The sequence below is a fragment of the Macaca fascicularis genome, chromosome 13 (assembly GCF_037993035.2).
Source record: "Macaca fascicularis isolate 582-1 chromosome 13, T2T-MFA8v1.1".
NCBI lineage: Eukaryota > Metazoa > Chordata > Mammalia > Primates > Cercopithecidae > Macaca > Macaca fascicularis.
In genome coordinates, this window is record NC_088387.1 from 35,093,057 (window position 1) to 35,108,301 (window position 15,245).

Sequence of the window (15,245 nt, forward strand, 5' to 3'; positions counted from 1 at the left end):
CCACTTTCACTACTTTTATTTAACATGGAACTGAAAATTCTGGCCAGAGCAATTAGGCAAGAAAAAGAAAGGTATCCAGATTATATACAGGAGTAAGTAAAATTATCCCTGTTCACAGATGGCATGATTTTATATGTATAGTTGCAAAATACAAATCAATGCCAAGAATCGGTTGCATTTATAAATGCTAGCAATACAAGAAGAAAAATAATTTCATTTATCATAGCAAAAAAAGAATAAAATACCTAGGAATAAATTTAACCACGAAGGTACAAAACTCATACAACTGAAAACTACAAAACATTGCTGAAAGAAATTAGACACCAATAAGTGGAAACACAACATCCCATGCTCATGGATTGCAAGAAGTAGACTGTCAAGATGACACACTACCCAAAGCAACATACGGGTTCAATGCAATCTCTACCAATACCCAGATGGTGTTTTTTGCAGAAATAAAAAAACCTACCCCAAAATTCATATGGAATTTCCAGTGACCCTAACTAAAACAATCATGAAAAAGAAGACCAAAGTTGGAGAACTCACAGTTCTTGATTTTAAAACTTACTACAAAGTAGCAGACATCAGAACAGTGCAGTATTGGCATAAAGACAGATACACAGACCAATGGAATATGAGAGCCTAGAAATATGCTTTCCCATCTGCGATCAATTGATTTTTAACTAGAGTGCCAAGACCATTCAATGGGGGAAAGAACAGTGTTTGACAAATGTTGCTGGGAAAACTGGGTATCCATATTCAAAAAAATGAAATTGAATCTTTACCTTACACCATATTTAATTATTAACTCCAAATAGGTCAAAGATTTAAGAGCTAAAATTTTAAAACTCCTAGAAAACATTAGGGCAAATCTTTTGACCTTAGATTTGGCAATGGGTTTTTTAATTTAATACTGATCCTCTGGCCTCCTACTCAGCTCACAAAACTCAGGTTCTAGGGTTTGTCTATGTACTACCTGATTTCAATGTTTAATTCCTTTTTTTAAAGAAATTAAATGAAAAAGTGGCCTAGGAGAATCAGTGGGTTAACGAAAGGTGCTTCTCTGTGAATTTTTTTTCCTTCACAGAGATGAGTATTTTAGGTAGTACTGTCATAGAACTTAATTTCATTTTCCTTCATAAACTTACATTATGAAGGGCCAGAAGACAAAGTGTTTCATTACTTACCTTTTTAGAACCATTTAACCTGGCACTACTACTTGGTTTCTTGGTTAATTCCTGTTTCTAAATGTAATTGGTGGTGTTTCCTTGACAAAGTGTGACAGGGTTTCTACCTGGCTGAGCAGGAATTTCCATGTTAGCTTTGTAATAATCACTCAGAAAATCACTACAGCATCAAACTTCTTCACTTTTGAGAAGAGTTCTTGGAGCAATTCATTACACCTGCATTTGAAGAAAGTTGTGTTGGAACCACAATGAGAGGATAATGCCAATAAACTGAGCCAAAATATTATATGAATATTTTAATGCAAAATGCTTAACACTTAAAATTAGCAAAGCTTCATTTAAATTAAAATTCCATTTAACTAAAGATGGTTAACCCCAAGAAATTGTACAGTAGTTGATTTCTGCTATATAATGCCAATCCTATGCCATACAATAAGAACTGCAACATTAGCTGTCACTTCCTCCATTGCTCTTCTGGACCCTAAGGGATGAGGGAGAGGGGACTCTGACACAAAACAAAATACAACCCAAGTAAACTGTGCAGTGATTCCTAATAGTTACAAACCCAATCTAAGTTGTCCAAACAGCTGGAGAATAACTGCAGGTATTGTTCCAGAGCTGATATGAGGTTTTGCTTTTACAGCCTGGTAAAAGTTCTGCACTAGGTGAGAAGTCACAGTTTAAGGATGCATGTTCTGTAAATAGTTACTACATATACACATTTACTGTCTGTAAACACTAGAAATATACATTAGACAGAGTACCCTCACAAGTTGGGTACGGTTTAAAAAAGAAGATGAGGTAACATGAATCTCAAAAGTCCACAGGAATCCTGCCTGAAGAGTTTGAACAGCTGCCTGTAATTCATTTCCAATGTGCAGGGAGATTAAGGTTTGCCAAAACTGGATTCACTGGCCTTTAGCATAGCAACTGCATCTTTCACTGCATGGTAGATAACATTCTTCACCTAAAAATAATAGAAAATATGGTCATTTTACATTTAAATCTGAAACCTGTCACTAAGAATAAACTTCTCCAATTTTATTACCTTCTCGCAGAATTTAAAATTCAATATTCGTATGAAATGTCAAGACTGTCAAGGTCCCTGGGCTCCTTCAGACCAGTATTTCATATACATTTTAAACCCATGATTTCAAGAACTTAAAAAGCTCATTTTCCCCCTTTTAAAGGTTTTGATGCCACGTAGACCTACTCACAGTGAGTACAGGGAGAGGCAATTCCAAGGTACAGCTTTATTATTTTTCCCTAATTTTCCAAACATGAAATTATGTTACATAATTCATTACTGAAATCCTTTTGAAAAAACCACCCCTTCAGACCTCTTTCAGTCTGAGAGACTCAGTTCTGCTCTACCTAAGGGTGATGAGAACACTGCAGCACTGAAGGTTAAGAACTGTATTCATGACCCCTGACAGGCAGCTGGGCCAAGATCAGAAGACAAATCTATTCATTTTCAGTACTAAGGCCTTTCTCTGTGGGGACAGTTCCTTACAGATTCTAAACAATATCAAATCAAACCAAGGTGAGATTTCCTCTTGTTCCTCCCTCACTTAAGCAGATAGTGGTACTAGATATAAAGTAAGTTCATCAACTCACTGTGCTACTAAGTATGATATGGCCAAGTCCACTGACTCTCTTTATAAGGTCAAGAATGGGCCATGAAGCCATAGCCAGAGAATGCTAGGAATTGGTGCTATTTTTACCTGTAATTTATCTTCATGATTGGTGTGAGTCTGTGACAGATAGCGGAATTCCTGAGTAAGCCAGAAGCAGTGTTTAACATGCTCTGGAGAAACAAAATCTTCAGCCACTTTGATGCAGCTATACAAGTTATGAACCTGAAAAACAGCAAGTGATATCAGTAACCCAAAAGTTCACACTATAAAGAGAATAAAGAAAAAGTAATGATTCTTGCCTGATGTGGAGCTCCTGCCGGGATAAACACCACATCCCCAAGAAACTGCACAATAGCCCAGCCTTGAACTCCATACTCTTGATGAAGACGCTTTCTTAATGATCGGTCTAAATACCAGCTTTGATCATGAATAGGATCGTGGTCTGCTGGGTTTTCTTGACCTTGCTCTTCTGACACCTAGAATACACCCAAAATGTTATGCAACAGTAACATGCTAAGGCCCAATAAGCCATTTTTTTCCTCTAAACAGTGTTGGCAGTTCATAAATGTCAGGCCTTCTTCAACTTAAGTGCCCCCATTGGCAGAAAAAGACAAGTAGTACTGGAAGACTTCAGCTGAATGAACCAACAGAAGAAGGACGAGGAAAATGTGGCTTCTCTGATGTCAGTTCCCATAAACCATGACTGGCAGGCTCTGTGTAAGTTTGTAAATACTGTATTTAAACAATATTTTAGTCTAGACTTTTAAACATAAGTAGGCTCAGGCTCCTTATAAATGAACTTGTTTTAAAGTTATCAGAAACTTGTCTTCACTTAATCTGACTTATGAAACAGTCCCGAAGACAGCTGCAGATTAGACTTGTTTATCCTTGATCCAGTAACTGGTAAAGCAGAGACTCAGAGTGACAATATCAAAGGAACAATATGGTGACCAAGCCAGTTTTCTGCAAGAGCCAAATGATCCTTAGCCAGAAACACCTTGATTCAAACAAATGCTTGTTAAAGACATACTTGGGGCCAGCTAACAGGTTAGGAATGTTCATATCCAAGACTCGTGAATGACTGAAGCATATCAGCCAAAGACACCTGGGTTGCAACTGGCAGCCTCAGTGCCAAACAAGTTTAAAACTGAACATGTCTCATCTTTCTAGTTGCCTAGAATTTCCACACATAGCCCTTGCTGAAAAAACCGGCCAACGACAGGGGAAACCTAGAATCTTCTGAATCCCTGCATCCCTTGCTAATGACAAGTAGGGTCACTTGCTACATGAGAGTGGACAAAACCAAACTTAGTAACTCACTCAAGAACATGGTCACTCAGGGCCAAGGATACATGCACCTCTGAAGTGCTCAGATTCTTAAGGCAGTAAAAACAAATAGATGCTGGGAGATGATCAGATGAACTAACTTGAAAGCAGAGAACAAAAATTTCTAAATGCACTCTAACACAAAACACAGCCATAAAAGACAAGGCCTGCTTTTTTTAAGAAGTGTAACCCTAATCATTTAGAATCCTTGTTCCTTAGCAACCACCTTCAGCCTATTCAATCTGACAGGTACAGATTTAACTTTTCAGGTCGTGACAGTTCCCCTAGCCAAGCCAGTCAGTTCACCACATGTAACGTAATATTGGTATTCTCTATTCCTCTGTTCACACATGCCATAAAAAGCACACCTTTTTAAGAAATTCCCTTATCTTCTCCGTGTCCTTCGCAGCATATATGTGCCACAGTGCTCCTGGCTTCTCTTTTCCTTCAATAAATCGCTTTATTGTGAGTTCGTCAGAATCTCCATCTTGGATGGTCTTAAGGACTTCTAGAGCAAGAAGAGAAAGCAAATATCAGACCACAGGCCCTGGCTCAAAGAGTAAGCCCTCCTTTTATGCTCAGCACCCTACCTTCTTCTTGCTCACACTGTCCTTTGGGAATTCCCACATAGACCATGACATTAGCTGCATCAGATACATCTAAGTGAAGATTTGTTGTTCCATATTTCCGATCTTCAGGAGTGATTAATCCTGCAAAAACAAAGTGCCTTAAGTTTACGGAAGACAACAAAGGCTGCCATAGTCTTTCCACTACCTGGGGGATGGTAGGTCCCTGATTGACTCTTCTGCTGAGAATAAAAATTCTGGATCAAACTATTGCAAAAAAAAATCTTTAACCAATCAATGTGCTAGCAAGAAAAGAAGGAATACTCAGAAGCCAAAAACAGGAGGAAATGGAAGTGGTAAAGCAGGCTTCTGAAGGTGGGATTTGCCAAAAGGACATCTGCTAAATCAAGTGAGCTCAGGCTCTGATTATTGCCACAGCCTAGGAGCTCTGGGACAAGAGGCAAAGCCCAAGGACCACTCAAGATGGGGAGTCCAAGGGAAAGCCCCCACCCACACACACACATAAACCTGGAACCTCAAATGGCTATCACAAGTATAAGAAGGAACACTGCCCAACGCATTCCTTGGTTCTCTCAACTGTAAAAGAGGAGGGGTGAGGAGTGATGCGGAATGACAAGTCCCTCCAGTGTTCATAGTCTGTGGCTAATTCCTTGCTCACAGGAGAAGGCTCACCTTGCTCAGCAATCATCCTGAAGCTTACCCTGCAGTCACCTTGGGCAAGCCATTCTAACACTAGGACTCTGCTTCTTAGGCTGGGCAGTAGAGAGAAGCACAGCTTGTAGTGAGCAAGCAGCAGCTGTTTTCTAACCTGCTGGCCTCTGCAAACGCCCCGCAATACTGTTTTGGAGGAAGACTTTATCTCTGGCTTGCCTGGGGCTGTGGTTTTAGAGGGGCTATACTTTTGAGAGGGCACATTTCTTCATTCCAACTTGGGACCAGAGCCCCAGAACCCTGTTGTACTTTTTCTTTCCAGCTTGCTGAAATATCAGCCCTAGGAATAGGTAAAGCATTTGGTATTAGAATGAAATCATAGTATAGATGAGAGGATGATGAAAAAATTTAAGGAGAGGAGACAATGAAACAATTATGGCAAAAAGTTGAAAGCTCTTATATAACTGGGTGATGAGTTATATGGAGTCACTACTGTTGTGGGAAGTCAGGGACCCCAAACGGAGAGACTGGCTGAAGCCATGGCAGAAGAACAAAAATTGTGAAGATTTCATGGACATTTATTAGTTCCCCAAATTAATACTTTTATAATTTCTTATGCCTGTCTTTACTGCAGTCTCTGAACATAAATTGTGAAGATTTCATGGACACTTATCACTTCCCCAGTCAATACCCTTGTGATTTCCTATGCCTCTCTTTACTTTAATCTCTTAATCCTGTCATCTTCGTGAGGAGGATGTATGCTGCCTCAGGACTCTATGATGGTTGCGTTAAGTGCACAAATTGTTTGTAGAGCATGTGTGTTTGAACAATATGAAATCTGGGCACCCTGAAAAAAGAACAGGATAACAGCAATGTTCAGGGAACAAGAGAGATAACCTTAAACTCTGACTGCTGGTGAGCTGAGTGGAACAGAGCCATATTTCTCTTCTTTCAAAAGCAAATAGGAGAAATACCATTGAATTATTTTTCTCAGCAAGGAACATCCCTGAGAAAGAGAATGCGTCCCTGAGGGAGGCCTCTAAACGGCCCCCTTGGGAGTGGCTGTCTTTTGCGGTCAAAGTTGAAGGGATGAAATAAGCCTAGGTCTCCTGTAGCACTCCCAGGCTTATAAGGACGAGGAAATTCCCGCCTAATAAATCTTGGTCAGACAGGTTGTCTGCTCTCAAACTCTATCTCCTGGTAAGATGTTATCAATGACAATGCGATGTTATCAATGACAATAACAATGTTATCAATGACAATTGTGAACTTCATTAGCAATTTTAATTTTGCCCCATCCTGTGGTCCTGTGATCTCACCCTGCCTCCATTTGCTCTGTGATATTTTATTACCTTGTGAAGCATGTGATCTGTGTAACCCATACCCTATTCATACACTCCCTCCCCTTCTGAAAATTGCTAATAAAAACTTGCTGATTTTACAGCTGGGGGGGCATCACAGAACCTGCCAACATGTGATGTCTCCCCCGGACACCCAGCTTTAAAATTTCTCTCTTTTGTACTCTTCCCCTTTGTTTCTCAGACCAGCCGAACGCTTAGGGAAATAGAAAAGAACCCACGTTGAATATCGGGGGTGGGGTTTCCCCAATACACTACCAGACTCTCAAGTTTTCAGTGTGTTTGAAAAATAGTTCCACAGTAAAAAGCCCAATTTCAGAAAAAAGCAATTAATGTAATAGAAATAAAATGAATGAAATGAACACATGGATGATACATTATTATATGACAGCATGGATGAATATAAAATATCTGATTCTATTTATATGAAGTTCAAAAGCAGGTTAAAAACAAAGAATACTGTGCAGGAATACAAGTATATATGTTAAAAGTATAAATATAAGCGAACGATAAACACAAACTTGAAGATGATGGTTAAGACTAAGGGCAATAGGAAGAGGATGGAGCTGGGAAGAAAAGTAAGGAAAGGAGACTAGGAGGCAAAGCCTTGGCAGGGACTGGCTGCCTGCTGATCCGGCCAGTGCCACACTGCAAAACGAGGAAGGAAAAAACTGCTGTGCAGCCACTGGCCCAAAGTCCATCGGATCCCAGTCATGGGTAACTGTACACTGATAAAACCAAACTCTAAACCATGGTAAACTCAGATGAAACCAAAATTGTAAAAACATAATGGTCAAAAGGAAAGGAGTGCTAGACAACAAAACATCCTGAAACAAAACACCATGGACTTTTAAGGGAGAAAAAAGCTGAAATAGTAGGGGCTGTTGGGTGATGGGGAGTTAGAGTAGAGGAAGAGTAGGAAAATGGGCTCTAGCTTGGAAATTAGGAGATCTAAGTACTAGTCTCAGACCTGCCACTAGCTGCCCCCTGGAGATCCTGAACAGGTCAATGTCCCTTCTACTGTCCTCAAGTCCTGGTCCTCATTACAAAATGGGCAGGGGGGTGTTGCAGGAGCTGAAGAGAGGCTGGATTATATGATCTCTCCAAAGTGCCTTTGCACTTACTCTGATTGAAGAGTCACAACTCAATCACCCAACCTTTGAAAAGACCACTCTTCAATGATGTTTACAATAAGATATAAGGTGTTTGATAATGAACACATCTTCATTATTTTCATTCCCTGAATGCTTACTTCTGGATGGGAACCCTTTTGTCATAGGAAAAGCTTTTATAGAGTAACACTGCCATCTATTAGTGTCTAGGGGAAAAGACCTGCTGCCAAGCTAGTTAAACCACGCAAGCAATTCTTTTGAAAATTTCTCAGATACCCACCTTTAAAGCTTCAGGATTTCTATAATGCATGGAGATAAAACTACAATATCACACGATACAATTTATTGGAAAAATGCTCTCATATACATAAGTTTGCCCAAGATCCCAACCAGCTGCTTTAATCAGTCTCTGAAGGGCTCGAGGGACAGGACCTCAAGAGAGCACACTGCAGACCCACAGCACATGGAGGACTCACCGAGACCTGAGAAGTGAGGAACAGGCAAAAGGCCTTGTGCCCACAGGGTCTTCTCACCCACACGCCATTTCTCACTCTACCCCTACCCTGGCAGAACTATCTTGGGCATAGAGACTGCTGGGAGCTTGCAAACAAAAACACTCCCCTGTCACAACAGTCCCCAACTACACCCCTGGTGGTTCCCTGAGCTGACTCAACATAACAGAATTGTGGGGCTGGAGTCTTTGCCCCTCTTCTCCTCCCCTCCCGCAACAGTCTTTGGAGAACACGGTGAAGACTACAACAGACCTTGTCCTTTTTGAAAAGGACACCCACAGGTCTAAGGCTAGAAATGGAAAGTGACATGGAAGTAATTATGGGAAGAATAAATAAATAATTTCCAAGAGGACTGGAAAAGTAGGGGCCAAATAGTAAAAATGAGTAAATAAAATTCACTGAAATATTCAAACAATTAGAACTGCATTCAACAATAAATAATTCCTTCAAAATGGCCAACTCGAATCCAGCCATAATAAAGGCCATATGTAAAACTGATAAAGATCACAGTTACAATGATGAAAGAAGGCTCTGATAAATGGAGAAACCAATCTTTATCCCAGGCATCCTCCTTGTTAGACAGTTAGTATTGAGTCATGTCAAAAGAATAAAAGTCCAATTCAAAGAGTACTTTGAATCCTAAGTAACTAACTTCTACTCACCAATATAGAACACTGCACTTAATTGTAGCAGATGTTAAGACAGCTAGAATGCTAGCAGATTGACCTAAATGTCCGAACACTGAAATCACTAACAAAAGTACATTCTTTCAATGATGTATCACACACCATTAAAACTGATCTAAAGACTATTAAGTAACATGTAAAGATTTTACAATGTAAAATTAGGCATAGTAAAGGGAAAAACACAAAATTGCATATGCCCTACAACTGCAACTATGAAAATGAAATACATAAACATGTGGCCAGGGAATGAAAAGAAATACGTAAAAATGAAGGCTGTGGCTGTATTAAGCATTAAGATTATGGGTGCTTTCCACCTTTCCCTCCCACAAAATCAATTTTCCAAACATTTTCAGTTGTTTTATTTCCAGTTTAAAGTTAGCCATCTCCTCCTTACCATAAGCATTATACATCTTGGGACCCAGATCTGGCCGAACAAAGTAGTTGGGCAGCCTAGAGGCCAAGTTCAGTTTGCCATCTCGCCTTGTGTACTCGGGCAGCGGAATGTTGGCCATCAGATCATCAAACCTAGAACAACAGAACCAGGAATTTGCAAAATAAGATTGCTTTTCTAATTCATTATTGTGTAACCTGTTTTGTTCCTTTTACAGCAAAAGGAACAAATACATCTGTGATCATGTAGACAGAGAGAGCCATCAAATATTTAAGATTAGAATTACAGTAGTTACAAACAAACATGTCTTCTTTTTCTCCTACAACACACAAATGTGTCAAAATCGGCTGTAACAGTTCAGACAAAAGATCTCAGCAATAAATTCTAGACAAAAAGTTACGCTTAGAGATACATCATTGATTAGTTATGATACCCTTTTCAAGGTTTCAAGCTCAATCAGGAAAATAGATCCACCCAATAGATGTCTTCTTGTCTAACTCAGTGCTGTGACTATACTGTTCTGACCCTTACACATCAGATTCCACAACTGCCTCCAAATCAGCCTTGTAAGAAAAAGTGAGCCTCTTCTCTAGTAGGGCCTACCTCGGAAAATGTGTGGTGTTCCATTAGCCAGGCCTAAAAGCCAATCACTTCTTCATCTCATCTAAAAATAAACATGCCTCCAATGACTACAGACTAGAAATGAAAAATCAGCAGCAGTATAACTGCAGAACTTTTGTTATTTCCTTGAAAACTATTTTCTCACTATCCTACCAAGTCAAGGACAGAATCATCTCTCCCCACCTTCATAATCATACCTGGAAGGCATCATATCTCTAAAATCTTCTCCTGGTGGCCAGTCCTTAAGTTTCAACACCATTGGTTCTTTTTCATTTTTCAAACGATCTGAAAGGTAACCACAATGAACTGTTACTATTTATAACTCAGAAACAGACCAAAATAAATGACAAAGTAGCATTTTATGCCTCAACAATACAAATAAATTTATCTCTGCAAAATTTTCATAACCTGATAAATTTAGTATACAAATATTATTACTCCTTATTTTTCCCCTCTTACCAACTATCCACCATTTTATTTCTGCAGTGTAAAGAAATCCATTTGTACCCAGAAGGCAGCAAGGTGCAGCAAAATAAAGATCACCAACTAACAGATTTGTGTCAGGGCCTTGTCTTTCCTAGAAGCTTATTAAGCTGCTACTCATTCTTGGGAGATTTAGCCGCTCCCTTCTGCCCACTGCAGGTAGGTGGTGTTTCGACAGCTGTCATTGATCCAATCTGCTCCTCCTCTACAGTTCCGGAAGAAGTGAGCAGCATCCCAACTAATCAATAGCAATGCATGTCAGCAATCAAAGGTCACAGGTGTTTAGTAAACCCAGTTTTCTGAGGCCAGCATGGAACAAATTACTTATTCTGCTTGGAGAGAGAGATTGACCCTATCTGATGTTCTGTCCAAGGACAACAAAGACAAACAGAACAGGTAATAATGCCTCAGAGTTTAAATGCATAAACATTGTAACAAGGAAGGGGAGGAGAGATGTTAATTTTAAACTCCAAAATCCTGGAAAATGCTGCGGCTGCCACTGATGGGTCTCAGACTCCTGCCATTCCTGTGTTCCCTCCTTTCACATCCTCAACCCCCTTAAAAGATCTTTCATACATACTTGGAACGTCTTCAAATCCATCCCAGAAGTCTCCTACTGTGGCTCCTGTGATGATTTCATTGGTCCTACAATTAACTAGGTCTACTTCCTGCTCACCAAACTCTTTCCTGAAGGATTCAGGTTTCCAAAGTTCAGAGTTCAATTTGTGATGCACTCCAGACACCATCACTGGCTAAATGAAGAGAAGAAGACTTTAGTCTGAACTCTGGCAGCTCTGTCCCCACTCCCGAAGGCAGTCCCTCTTCACACTGCTATTGGTGTATTTCCATGGAGCTGGTGCTCCATCTCAGATGGTGATGTGACAGTTTAGGCTTAGTTCTCTGAGCTCCCGAAGCACCTCCAACCTTCACCATTCATCTGCTTACACACCTCTTGCTCTCAAAACTACATGGGTAAGCATCTAGGAGAAAGGATCACCTTTCCATTACTCACAGCAAGACGGACTGTGAAGATGACAAGGGCTGGAAGGAGTGTCCAGTGACACCAGTCACCGGTGAAACAGGGTGACCTCACTATACTTGAGCCTGTTACTGCCAAGCAGGAATATGGTCGGTGACACCCCTCACTACTACTGGCTGTGTGAGGGTGCCAAATCTTTTGGCTGTCTAAGACAACCCAGAAGCTCTAACCTTTATGTGAAATAGTCTAACTTTAAATGAAATAGTCTAACTTTAAGTGACTTTATAGTTAACTTTATGTGAAATAGTCTAACTTTATAGTTTAACTTTACGTCAAATAGTCTAACTTTAAAATATTGGCAACAAGCAAGAAAGCCTGCTGAAACACTGTATTCAGCCCATCATTTTGTTTCTTGTCTATATATGATTAAATGAGCAAATCCTATTAGTACACTAGATGGACAAAAACATTTTTGAAAATTTATTTTTGGTTAAACACTCACATATTTCTTTTTGGCAATTCTCCCAAATCCTTATCCAAGAGAGCAGAGTGTTCCTTTAGCAAAGACCCTATCTGGCCAAACAGAGAAGCCAAAGATCCAGAAAACAGAACCAAAACAAGAAAGCACAGAAGCAGGCCTAGAAATTCTCCTGAAGATATTAACCAGCACTTAAGATCCAACAACACTGCCCTTTAAAGCAGGCACCTGGGGACTGTATGACACCACACGGCCCTAGCCTACCTAGAATTGCCTTCAGCACAGGCTTTCCATTCAGGTAAGAGGGGTGCATGATTTTCTACCACATTGTGTCTAATCTCCCAAATCCCATCAGCCTGTAGTCACACTCTCACTTCCTCTGCTGAGGTTTACCATAGGAATTACCAAGCCTGGATGCCCTCATCAAAATCCCAACGGGGACTGGTAGGAAGCAACAAAAACCTGAATGGAAAAGTCAGTTTAGGACCATCTGCTTTAAAAAGGAAGACTCACGGCCACATCCTGACCTGATTATATTCACCTAAACAATAAAGAATAAAACAGAAGGTGAAGGGGTGGGGGAAGGCTGGGGTGGGGTTGACAGAAGTCTGCCAAAGAAACTGAGAAGGGGGTTCTGAATAGGGCTGGAGGATGGGAGGCCTACATTACCTGTCCTTGTTTCCAGCACTCCCTAAACACATTCCAGTTGCTCTTATTGTTGGGGTCTTGCAAGCACAGCAAGCGATTATCACAAAGCCAATAGTGAGGAGTGTCAAAGCCCAGAATGCTGGGCTTGATCGTCAGTCCTTGAGGCCTCTTAGATAAATCGGAAGAAGTCTTATTTTGCACCAAAGAGGCAAATATGTCATCAAGGATTTTTGGTGTATTCTTGAGTCCATTTTCTGTCTGAATTGAAGAAAGAACAAAAATCTCAAATATGTCATTCGCCTACCATCAAGAAACCCCATTCCCATAATGATGAGTATATATTACACATCCAGAAGATTCTAAGTCAGGTCCCCCAGGCAAAGAGGCACATCCCCTGTCCCCACTTGACAACTCATAGAAGTGAGGTAACATGAGAAAGTGGCCTGGCCCAGAACTATATTCCCATAAAACCCATCCTCCAATGACTCAAGCCTTCTGAACCCACAAAGGTAAGTATGTGATTCAGTCTCCTTTCTACTTTCAGTTCCAACTTCTCTACTCTTTTCCTGTTCTGTTTTCAACTTTACAACATGCAGTACCAAACAAACAAACACACACCTTTCCTGTAGAAGAATTCAAGAGATTCCGGAGGAAACCAGAATTGTTGTTGCTTACGGGTGTCAAAATTGTGCTGTTAAACGTTTGGAGGACTGTGCTGGATTTGCTTAAAGGCGGGAGGGGTGGAAGGCATTTGATTTCATTCTTTAAAATTGGCATCATTGGTTGTTTTTCTAAAATAAAACCAAAACATCCAGATGAAAAAATATTCTGAAAGGCAAATCCCTTATTAGTATTCTACAAACAGAATTACTTTAGAACTTGCTTTCTATTTACTGGAACAAAAAAAAAAAACTTTAGGAGATAAGTATGAATGATATGATTTACTTAGACAAGGATTCCTCATTGAGGTTAAAACAATAACTACCCAGTACAACGGAATTTTGTAAATTGACCTTTGTATCTAGCAACCCTGACAAATGTTTAGTAAATGTAGATTCTTTTGGATTTTTTGTTTGTACTGTCTACAAATACTGGCAGCATTCTCTTTACACTTTTTTTTTTCCCTCAATGCACTGACCAGGACTTCCAGTACAATGCTTAATAAAAAGTGGTAATAGATATCGTCTTGAACATAGAAACTGTTAAAATAAAACAAAACAAAAAAACCTCAAAGACCAGCTTGGCCAACATGGCAAAACCCCATCTCTACTAAAAATACAAAAATTAGCAGGGCGTGGTGGCAGGCATCTATGAGCCTAGCTACTCGGGAGGCTGAGGCAGGAGAATCGCTTGAACCTGGGAGGTAGAGTGCAATGTGAGCCAAGACTGTGTCTCTGCACTCCAGCCTGGGTGGACAGAGCAAGATTCCGTCTCAAAAAACCTCAAAACAGGCCGGGCGCGGTGGCTCACGCCTGTAATCCCAGCACTTTGGGAGGCCGAGGCGGGCGGATCACAAGGTCAGGAGATCGAGACCACGGTGAAACCCTGTCTCTACTAAAAATACAAAAAATTAGCCGGGCGCGGTTGTGGGCACCTGTAGTCCCAGCTACTCGGGAGGCTGAGGCAGGAGAATGGCGGGAACCCGGGAGGCGGAGCTTGCAGTGAGCCGAGATGGCGCCACTGCACTCCAGCCTGGGCGACAGAGCGAGACTCCGTCTCAAAAAAAAAAAAAAAAAAAACCTCAAAACAATTTTTTTTAAAATTCAATGATTATTTATGATGTCTCCAGTTTTTTTTGCTTAAACTCTTGATTAAGAATGTTCTTAAGTTTTTTGTAAATCATAAACAGGTACTGAATTTTACTTAATGTTTTCTTGCATCTTGTCCCATGATTCTTCTATATTTTTGAATGTCAGACTACATCTTCATTTCTGGAAAAACCTTGAAAAATTTGAATTCTTTTCCAGCCACTTGCTAACTGTCTTACTTCGGCTCAAATGTGCTGGTTTCTATGCTTCAGCTTCCTCATCAGTAATACAGAAATAATAACAATACTGATGATTGAGCATCACGGAATTACATCACATGTAAAGAGAGGGCCTGGACCACAACAGGAGTTTGAATATTCTTTTTCCTCCTTCTAAGATATGTATAAACTCACCAGCTGTGCTCTTGCTAGCTTTTCAAATTATTTTTTTCTACAACAGTCCTCTTAGACCTAATTTATGAGTTCTTTTAAGAGCTCCTTATCACACTTTTAAAGCTATATAAAGGTTTTTCCAGAAATTCACGTGTAGTCTAACATTCAAATATTCCTTCATTTACAGTGTCAAATTTGATTCATTAAAATTTTGTCCCAGATCTTTACATGAAAGAAGTGGCCTACAATTCTTCTCTTCGGTAACACAGCCAGAAGGTAGAAGTCTCTACATTTTAATGCAGCAAAATTTCTCCTCTTTGGTACTGCATTTCAAAAACACTTTCATTTGTGGCAGGTTCCAGGATGACTCCAGAGAAGCACTTTCCATTCCACAGGACTTCTAACCACTGTCCTCCCAGCAACTGAGGTTGCCAAGTCCTTCCACGAAT

General features: G+C 40.2%; 1 protein-coding gene across 9 annotated transcripts in view; it reads right to left on the minus strand.

Annotated features, from left to right (window-relative positions):
* Positions 1–1,470: 1,470 nt before the first annotated feature.
* Positions 1,471–15,245, minus strand: part of KDM3A (lysine demethylase 3A) — a 52,840-nt gene continuing 39,065 nt past the window's right edge. For all 9 annotated transcript variants that reach the window (XM_074011308.1, XM_065526840.2, XM_074011309.1 and 6 more), the window contains 10 exons: positions 13,275–13,447; positions 12,678–12,914; positions 11,132–11,303; positions 10,266–10,353; positions 9,451–9,581; positions 4,741–4,860; positions 4,519–4,658; positions 3,124–3,300; positions 2,912–3,046; positions 1,471–2,154 (listed from right to left, as the gene is read on the minus strand). In XM_074011308.1, coding sequence (XP_073867409.1) covers positions 2,074–2,154; positions 2,912–3,046; positions 3,124–3,300; positions 4,519–4,658; positions 4,741–4,860; positions 9,451–9,581; positions 10,266–10,353; positions 11,132–11,303; positions 12,678–12,914; positions 13,275–13,447 — 1,454 coding nt within the window. In that variant the 3' untranslated portion in view covers positions 1,471–2,073. The remainder of the gene's footprint in view (positions 2,155–2,911; positions 3,047–3,123; positions 3,301–4,518; positions 4,659–4,740; positions 4,861–9,450; positions 9,582–10,265; positions 10,354–11,131; positions 11,304–12,677; positions 12,915–13,274; positions 13,448–15,245) is intronic.